Source organism: Molossus molossus, unplaced genomic scaffold (assembly GCF_014108415.1).
Source record: "Molossus molossus isolate mMolMol1 unplaced genomic scaffold, mMolMol1.p scaffold_m16_p_17, whole genome shotgun sequence".
Taxonomy (NCBI): domain Eukaryota; kingdom Metazoa; phylum Chordata; class Mammalia; order Chiroptera; family Molossidae; genus Molossus; species Molossus molossus.
In genome coordinates, this window is record NW_023425352.1 from 14518021 (window position 1) to 14527982 (window position 9962).

The 9962-nt window shown below is 53.1% G+C and overlaps 1 protein-coding gene across 3 annotated transcripts in view; it reads left to right on the plus strand.

The window, feature by feature from the left end:
* GPAM (glycerol-3-phosphate acyltransferase, mitochondrial) overlaps positions 1-9569 on the plus strand; it is a 33370-nt gene extending 23801 nt beyond the window's left edge. For 2 of the 3 annotated variants that reach the window (XM_036265389.1, XM_036265388.1), the window contains exons 16-21: positions 1903-2045; positions 3470-3547; positions 4125-4265; positions 6341-6530; positions 7985-8043; positions 8900-9569. In XM_036265389.1, coding sequence (XP_036121282.1) covers positions 1903-2045; positions 3470-3547; positions 4125-4265; positions 6341-6530; positions 7985-8043; positions 8900-9016 — 728 coding nt within the window. In that variant the 3' untranslated portion in view covers positions 9017-9569. The remainder of the gene's footprint in view (positions 1-1902; positions 2046-3469; positions 3548-4124; positions 4266-6340; positions 6531-7984; positions 8044-8899) is intronic. The other variant, XR_004960013.1, reaches the window with a different exon arrangement.
* Positions 9570-9962: the final 393 nt, after the last annotated feature.

The following is a 9962-nucleotide window of genomic DNA, read 5'->3' on the forward strand; positions in this document are numbered from 1 at the left end:
ATCATAGGTAGGAGGGTCCTGCACGTCTTTATCCTGGAGGCCATCATAGGTAGGAGGGTCCTGCACGTCTTTATCATGGAGGCCATCGTAGGTAGGAGGGTCCTGCACGTCTTTATCCTGGAGGCCATCATAGGTAGGAGGGTCCTGCACGTCTTTATCATGGAGGCCATCATAGGTAGGAGGGTCCTGCACGTCTTTATCATGGAGGCCATCGTAGGTAGGAGGGTCCTGCACGTCTTTATCCTGGAGGCCATCATAGGTAGGAGGGTCCTGCACGTCTTTATCATGGAGGCCATCGTAGGTAGGAGGGTCCTGCACGTCTTTATCCTGGAGGCCATCATAGGTAGGAGGGTCCTGCACGTCTTTATCATGGAGGCCATCGTAGGTAGGAGGGTCCTGCACGTCTTTATCCTGGAGGCCATCATAGGTAGGAGGGTCCTGCACGTCTTTATCCTGGAGGCCATCATAGGTAGGAGGGTCCTGCACGTCTTTATCATGGAGGCCATCATAGGTAGGAGGGTCCTGCACGTCTTTATCCTGGAGCCATCGTAGGTGGGAGGGTCCTGCACGTCTTTATCCCGGAGGCCATCATAGGTAGGAGGGTCCTGCACGTCTTTGTCCCGGAGGCCATCATAGGTAGGAGGGTCCTGCACGTCTTTATCCTGGAGGCCATCATAGGTAGGAGGGTCCTGCACGTCTTTATCATGGAGGCCATCATAGGTAGGAGGGTCCTGCACGTCTTTATCCCGGAGGCCATCATAGGTAGGAGGGTCCTGCACGTCTTTATCCCGGAGGCCATCATAGGTAGGAGGGTCCTGCACGTCTTATCCTGGAGGCCATCATAGGTAGGAGGGTCCTTCACGTCTTTATCCTGGAGGCCATCATAGGTAGGAGGGTCCTGCACGTCTTTATCCTGGAGGCCATCATAGGTAGGAGGGTCCTGCACGTCTTTATCCTGGAGGCCATCATAGGTAGGAGGGTCCTGCACGTCTTTATCCTGGAGGCCATCATAGGTAGGAGGGTCCTGCACGTCTTTATCCCGGAGACCATCATAGGTAGGAGGGTCCTGCACGTCTTTATCCTGGAGGCCATCGTAGGTGGGAGGGTCCTGCACGTCTTTATCCTGGAGGCCATCGTAGGCCATCGTAGGTAGGAGGGTCCTGCACGTCTTTATCCCGGAGGCCATCGTAGGTAGGAGGGTCCTGCACGTCTTTATCCCGGAGGCCATCGTAGGTAGGAGGGTCCTGCACGTCTTTATCCCGGAGGCCATCATAGGTAGGAGGGTCCTGCACGTCTTTATCCCGGAGGCCATCGTAGGTAGGAGGGTCCTGCACGTCTTTATCCCGGAGGCCATCGTAGGTAGGTGGGGTCCTGGAATGTTTTCACGGAAACACAAGGACCCAAAGCACATAGCCTGACTGTGTTCGTTGGGATGGCGGCCCCTTTCCTGAGGGAATGTGCTGCTATACTCTTAGCCTTCAGATAAAATATAATCTGCTCTATCAGTGTTTACAGCTTCCCTTGACATCTGTTATGCAACTAGTGTTCCTGGATTGCTGCGTGGTTTCACAGTTATGACTAGGGAGGGGGAGCTGGGGAGCTGAGGAGCTGAGTGACAGGAGACAGACGCCAGTAGTGCTCTGAGTGGTGGGGCTCGTCTGTGATCGGGGGCGCAGGGAGGAGAGCGGGGGCCGAAGCCCCGGAGGACGGCACCCTGTGGGGTTGGGATCACATGCTTCCTGCGAAGTGAGTACTGAGGGGTTTACTTAAATCTCTCCAGCGCAGTGCAGATCATTATCTTTGACGTAACAGTCTGTTGAGGTAATCCAAGTTATCCGAGCCAGGCGAGTTTTTCTTGGAGCTCGAAGGCTGCCGTGTTCATCGATGCTTTCATTTCCTCAGCCTGCAGCCTTTACGCAGTTCTGAACAAGAGGGGCGCGGGCGGGACTGCCGGAGGGCCCCCCAGCTTGATCAGCCAGGAGCAGCTGGTGCGGAAGGCAGCCAGCCTCTGCTACCTGCTGTCCAACGAAGGCACCATCTCCCTCGTAAGTAGCAGGTCTTTGGTGTTGCCTGTTCTCTTTTTCTTGAACCTTTGTATGAAAACATAAACCACCTTTGCTTTTCTCGTAGAGAATTTTTGGTCTGTTACCAAGGCTCTACATTCTTCTCCTGTCTCAGTGACTTCCAGACGGATGTGTTGTTTGCTCTCGGGTGTGTGGGGTTGGGTCACTGCCCCACTGACCCCTTCGTGCGCCTGAGGGGTGCTGGGAGATGGCGCAGTGTTCTGCACCAGTCTGTCCACGGCTGCCGAGCTCTCATTACACACGAGGCTCTGGGTCAGGGGTTTGTAAGTAGTCAACTCGCCCGTGGATGCTGGAACCATGGAAGATAGAGTCAGAAACAGTCTTAAAAATCATTTGGCCCTGGCCGGTTTGGCTCAGCGGTTAGAGCGTCGGCCTGCGGTCTAGAGAGACCCGGGTTCGGTTCCCGCTAAGGGCACGGACCTTGGTTGCAGTTTGTCCCCGGCCCTGGATGGTTGTGCGGGTGGCAGCCACTCGATGTGTCCCTTTCACGTCGATATTTCTCTCTCTCTTTCTCTCCCTCCCACTCTATCTGAACCAAAATGGAAAAATGTCCTTGGGTGAGGATAAAATAAAAAAAAATCTTAAAAAAAAATCTGCTCTACCCTTTTCCACTTTACAAACAGGGAAACTGAGGCCCAGCAGCCCTGAGGGCGTGTTTGCTACGTCCAGCACTTGTAGACGTTTATAACGAGGCATACGTGTTAAGCAGTAGAGATTTTTTTCTCAAAAACATCAACAAGTGGAATTCATCTTTTATTTAAAGACGAGTATTTTCTTGCACCCAAGTGAGTGTGCCTGGGACATGAGTACGTGTGTCGTGAGCACAGCCCTCCTCCACAGTGCTCCTGTACGTGGCACATTGGTGGTCCTGTTGGGAAACCTGTTTTGCTTCGATCTTGGGGGGCGGAGTGGGAGGGGAGAGGACAGATAGGCTCTCAGAATTGCTTCGTCTTTTTCTTGGGTCTTTTTTGAGTTGCTTGAATAGTGGGTGTCCTCACCCTCCACCTTTGTGTACAATATCCACCACATGATGGCTTTTGCAGAGAAGTCATCCTAAAAAAGTGAAGCAGGTGGTGGGGGCCTGACCAGCAGCCTTCCTGAGGGCTGGCTTCGCTGAGGGTGGGGGAGACTGAGCCGGGGAGCACCCTTTGCAGGGCGGTGCCACACTGGGTGCTCTGCCAGCCAGTGAACGAGGTCTGTGGCTTTGCCCGTGCCCAGGTGTGTTTATCAGGGGGTGGGCGTTGGAAATCTTAGGACTTGCCCAGTGGAGTCGGTAGGTTACATCATGGACGTATTTGGCAGCTACCTTGTGCAGTGCTTTTCTGGTTTTGATAATCGAGGTATAAAGACCGTGACATTAACATTTAAATGTCTGTTCTTTTCAGCCCTGCCAGACGTTTTACCAGGTTTGCCACGAAACAGTGGGGAGGTTCATCCAGTACGGCATCCTCACAGTGGCCGAGGTACGAGGAAGCGCTGTCTTCTGTCGCCTGTTTCGTTTCTTGTTCGTTTCCTTGTCTTTGCTACAGACTGTTCTAACTTACCCCAACCAGCTACCGCACCTGGTAATCACACTTGCTGTGTAGTCGAACCCAGATGAAGAGGGAAAGATCAGAGTGGGCTTGTGTGATACTTCGGTTCCTTCTGCGCAACTGCGCCGTCTAAAACAGACCTGCACTTGATTCCGGATGCGGGAGATGTTCTAAGATGAGATGTTTTACCTCCCAGTGCGCTTGTAGCTTGTACTTATGCGCATTTCCTTTTGGAGATTGTTGTTTTAATTTTGGTAAATTTAGTAGAGCGGGTGGGGCCCAAGAAAGGAGACAGCAGCTTAGAAGGAGAGAGGATGTTTGGTGTGATGTCTGGTAGCTCCCCCACTCTCTTTCCTCCCTGTCTCCCCAGTGATCCTGGGTCTGGAGGGGGAAGCGCACTGACGTGCACGTGGCTGACGGGGGGGGGGGGGGGGGGCCTGTGGCGGTCCGGCTGGCAGTGCCCTGTGCCTGTGCCTGCCTGTGGACGGTCGCTCGTCTCCTTGCATAGCAAGATGATCAGGAAGACATCAGTCCTGGTCTTGCTGAGCAGCAGTGGGACAAGAAGCTTCCTGGACCCGTGTCTTGGAGAAGCGATGAAGAAGATGAAGACAGTGATTTCGGTGAGGAGCAGCGAGATTGCTACCTGAAGGTACTTTGGTGAAGAATTCCGGTGGACGTTTCAGTGACGAGCTGAGGTTTATGTGGCCGCTAGTTAATGAGGTTCTGATCAACTGGGACCCTGGTGACTTATTCATAGCTAAAGCACCCACAGACCCACTGAGGTACTTTTTCCCTAGTGAGTAAAGGTACTCAAGCTGTTTGAGTTGAATTAATACCTTAAACTGTTCGGTGTGAGTATAATTAAGTGGAAAAGGAAGATGAGTGTCCTGGGTGATTCTGTCCATGACCCTCCCACCAGAAGGAACAGGTGCAGACCTGTGCCCATACCCACACGCACTCCTAGAGAGCGGGGTTTGTGCGCAAGCATCACTGAGCAAGGTGGTGCCACAGCAGCGGTGGAGAGGGACCCCCAGCTGCTCCAGCTGCTCCAGCTGCTGGTGGCCTGGCTGCTCTTTCGGAGTCATCCTCGGCCTTGCCGTCTCCAGATTGTACATCCAGCTCTTCCCCTTCAGCAAAAACAAATCCTAGCCCAGGAGACAATTTGGATTTTTTTTTTTTTTGACAAGATTCTTTTTTTTTTTCTTATTTCTTTATTTTGAGAGAGAGAGGAAGGGAGAGGGAGAGAGAGATAGAAACATCGATGAGAGAGAACATCAATTGGCCGGCTCCTGCATGCCCCCCACTGGGGATCTGGCCCACAACCTGGGCGTTTGCCCTGACCGGGAATCGAACCGGAGACCTCTTGGTGCATGGGTCGATGCTCAACCACTGAGCCACACTGGCTGGATGACAATTTGGATTTTTAAAAGTTTGATTGTCCCTGATTTAGAAAAATTAATTTTGTGTAATTTGTAAGTTTAGAGATTAGTAATAATGACCCATCTTTTCTAAATACCCTAAGTGGATAACTTTTTCTGCAGTGGATGGCACTCCTGCTTACACACACACACACACACACAGTGGATGGCACTCCTGCTTACACACACACACACACACACACACACAGTGGATGGCACTCCTGCTTACACACACACACACAGTGGATGGCACTCCTGCTTACACACACACACACACACACACACAGTGGATGGCACTCCTGCTTACACACACACACACACACACACACAGTGGATGGCACTCCTGCTTACACACACACACACACACAGTGGATGGCACTCCTGCTTACACACACACACACACACAGTGGATGGCACTCCTGCTTACACACACACACACACACACACAGTGGATGGCACTCCTGCTTACACACACACACACACACACAGTGGATGGCACTCCTGGCTTACACACACACACAGTGGATGGCACTCCTGCTTACACACACACACACACACAGTGGATGGCACTCCTGGCTTACACACACACACACACACAGTGGATGGCACTCCTGCTTACACACACACACACACAGAGTGGATGCCACTCCTGGCTTACACACACACACACACACACACACACACACGTTAGGAAGTATGACTATAGCTATAGCTTCTGGAGATTCCAAATGACAATGAGTTTTTCCACTTTGAGTTTGTCTGTTTCAAGATGGGGCCGCGATCTCGCTCCCACAGCCCAGAGGACTTAGCTGCGTGCGCATGTTCCGGTGGCACAGTGGGAGCCTCACCGTCACCAGCGCCGTCACCTTGCCTCTGCCGGCCTGGGCTGGAGGACCCGGGAGGTGACAGGAAGTGGGAGCTGGGGAGGCCTGCGATGATCCGTGTCTTGCCATGTGACCTTTTTGTGCACTGGAGTGGCTGTCGAGCCAGGCGTCCCCGCTGTGGAGTCTAACCCGGGCCACCTGCTTAGTGGTGACAGGGTGTCACGATCAGGCCATTCAAGTCCCACCGTCCCTTCTAGGCAGCTGCTCAATGAGCGCAAACCTCGAGGACTGTAAAAGTCAATGATTACAAGAAAACACATTTCAGACCCTGTCATTTCCAACAGGGGCTCCGCACAGGTGCAGCGGGCGCTCTGGGCAGTGACGGTGACAGCCACCCTCTCGTGCCACTGGCTCCTGGGAGGTGCCCCTGCCGGCGTGTCGCTTCTTCTGTCCCTCCTCTGACTTTGTCTCCGCTCCCACAGGTGAGCCAGTCCAAGGAGCACCAGCAGTTCATCACCTTCCTGCAGAGGCTGCTGGGCCCTTTGCTGGAGGCCTACAGCTCCGCGGCCGTCTTTGTGCACACGTTCAGCGGCCCGGTCCCGGAGCCGGAGTACCTGCACCGGCTGCACAGGTACCTCCTGACCAGGACGGAGCGGAGCGTGGCCGTCTACGGTGAGCGCGCACTGCTCTGGCTCCCTTCACAGTGCTGCCCTGTTTTGATTGCAGGCACCTGCCAGTTGTACAAAATTGGGGAAAAAAGTTGCAAAATTACCCTGACCTCTCACTCACAGGCCCATCCTTTGTGAGACTCACGCATGTTGCATGCGGTTATTTGTTTATTCTTGTTGCTTTGTAGTCGTCCGCTGTGTATTTGCCGCACTTTGTTTATTCATTCTGCTGTTGATGGATATTTGGGTTGTTTGCAGTTCAGAGCCACTGTGATTAGTTCTGCTCTATGCGTGTCTGAGTGTGTCTGTGGGCGAACACATGCATTATGTTGGGTGCACGTCCAGGAGCAGAATTGTCTAGTCACAGGGTGTGGTGCCTTCTGCTTTAGTAGGTCCTGCAGGTGCTTCCTGGGTGGTGCAGTGCGCACTCCCACCACAGAGTCTGTTCAGGGGGCGGGCTCCACACCCCGGCCGGCACGCAGCTGTCTGCCGTGTGAGGTGTGGTTGGGGTGGGATCGCGTTTTATCCAGTTATGGTTTAGGGCCGAAACTGCTGTGGATCAGTAAGTTTTACAGACAAGGATCTAGAGATAGAGCTCTACCTAGAGAGATGTTTAGATTTGATCTAGATCGATATCTAGAAATAGAGTCATCTCGCTTTGTAGATGAGGAAATCACCTGTCACATAGCTAATTAACGGGCAGACCTGGGTTAGAACTCTTCTGACCTCTAGGCCAGTGCTCTTTCTGGTTCCACGGCTGTGGGAATCATCTGTGCAGTTTAAGAGGATTTCTGCCCATGTCTCATGTGAGCCTCACAAAACCCCTTCAAGACAGGAGCTTAGGTGTTTCTTCTTAACTTTCCTCCTCCCTCCCTTCTTCCCTCCCTCCCTCCCTCCCTCCCTCCCTCCCTCCCTCCCTCCCTCCCTCCCTTCCTTCCTTCCTCTCTCTCTCCTTATTCTTCTCACCTTCTCTCTCTTTTTTCTTCTTAAAAGATGACAAAGTAGGTTTAAAAAAATAGCAAACCTCCCTGGCCGGTTTGGCTCAGTAGTTAGAGTGTTGGCCTGCGGTCCGGAGAGACCCGGGTTTGGTTCCTGCTAAGGGCGTGTACCTCAGTTGCAGTTTGTCCCCGACCCTGGTTGGGTCGTGTGGGTGGCAGCCACTCGATGTGTCCCTTTCTCGTCCATGTTTCTCTCTCCCTCTCTCTCCCTCCCACTCTGTCCCACTCTATCTGAACAAAAAATGGAAAAATGTCCTCGGTTGAGGATAAAAAAAAAAGAAAGAAAAAGAGAAACAGCAAATCATTTGAGACCTCACAGGCAGGTCCCCAGTAGCAGAAATGGAGCCTGACCCGCCTGCCGACTTGCTGTAGTCCTCTCTGTGGCCTCTGCCCCTTCCCACTGTGGGTGCTGGGGCTTTGCTGGCCTGGGCACCTGACAGGCTCTTACTCCTCCCCACAGCTGAGAGCGCCACCTACTGCCTCGTGAAGAACGCCGTGAAAATGTTCAAGGACATTGGGGTGAGTGCCCGCTGCGCGTGGTGCGAACGTGGCGTTAACTTCCGTCCTCTTTCTTTCCTTTCCTTTATTGATTTTAGAGAGAGGGGGAGGGAGAGAGAGAGAGAGGAACATCGATGAGAGAGAACATCGATTGGCCGCCTCCTGCATGCCTCCCGCTGGGGATCGGGCCCACAACCTGGGCATGTGCCCTGAGTAGGAATCGAACCTGTGACCTCTTGGTGCAGGGGCAGACGCTCAACCACTGAGCCACACTGGCCGGGCATGTCCACTTTCTGTTTAGAACTAGTCTGTCTGAGCCACCTGTGTGTGGGGGGCCCTGAGGGAAGCAGTTGCTGCTGGGTTAACCATGGAGGCGTTTCTGGGGACAGGGGCGGGGGGACATGTTAAAGGTGAGGCTCGTCAGTACAGATTTTTTTTGGAAGTTCCAGAATTTGCTGGTTCCTCCCAGAACTCTGCAGAGTGTGTCGATGTGTCTCAGGGTGCTGCTGCAGGGTGGTGGGGTGCTGACTGTGCCCTACGATTCGGGCTGTGCTGTGCTTTTACCAGAGCAGCTGGATGCTTCCTCAGCTGCCCTTTACGTTCACGGTCAGTGGGGCATGAGTGCGTGGGGGTGCCGTGGTCCTTGTCAGGCACTGTATGTGACTGCTCACTAACGTGAGAGGACCGTGCCCTTGGCCCCACGGAGAGCAGCACCCGCCTGCGCCCGTGCCTGCACCTCCTCGTGTCCGTGCAGAGCGTGTACTTACAGTCAGGATGTGATCTCACACGCCTTCCTGCTTTCTGGGGGCTAGGATGCGGGTCAGGTTGGTAACAGAAACGTCCCTTCCTTTGTGTCTAATTTAAATGTCCTCTCTAGGTTTTCAAAGAGACCAAACAAAAGAGAGTGTCTGTTCTAGAACTCAGCAGCACGTTCCTACCTCAGAGCAACCGGCAGAGACTCCTGGAGTATCTTCTGAGCTTTGTGGTGCTGTAGGTACCGCCCGGCCCCTCCGGCCGGTGAAGGGCCTGGGGTGAGTCCTGTGAGCTCCAGCCTCTGGCTCGAAAGTGGAAGGTGCCCCGTGTGCCAGGCCTGACCTGTCCTGAGGTGACCTCCTGAAGACAAGTGCCTTCCCCTCCGTGGATCTGTGATCACCCTGCTCTGAGATGAGGAGCAGCCCAGATAGCACCTGGGCCTCACCTCGGAGCTCCCGTCGCCCCAGCCGGGGCTCTCCCTCGGGGACGCGCAGGGGCCTGTTGACCCCCTTGCGCGTCCCCATCTCCGCCAGCAAGTTGATTTGCAGTTCCTGATCAGTAGGTTAAAAATGAGATCTCAAAAATGGTTTTGGAGTTTATTAAAGATTTACCTTTTAAGTATAATTGTTAAGCACTAATTACTGTGAAGGACAGAAAAATGTAGTTGTATTTTAGAACTGAATCTTGTGTGGTGTACGTAAGGCTGTCGGGAACTCATTGGTGTATTTTCTGATTAACTGTTAATCTTCCTTTAAAAATAATCGAGTCATCCATTTACTGCCCCCCCACCCCCACCCCAGCTTTATCTTTGTCAATAGAAGGTAAAGTTTAAATGGGAACCCCTTTCATTCCAAAGCGCTTTCAGAAAGGATGGGCTGGCGCACCTCGCACCCGGGTACCCCTGGGCTGTCCTGTGCAGTCAGATTGAGAAAGTGTTCTAGGGCTATATGAAAATGTGTTAGATGAGGTCAGGGACAGAGAGAACATGATCAAACATCTAACACCAAGAAGTACATTTGGCAGGCAAGATCCAAGGCGAACTTGGCCAGAAAACTGACTTGGAAAACTTTTGCTCAGATAGAAAGTACCACAGAGTCTCAGTGACCAGCAAGTATTCAGGAATGACTTCCGTTTCGTGTCTGCACCCTTCCGCCCCTCAGGCACCCCTGCTTCCAGGCCAGCTGTTT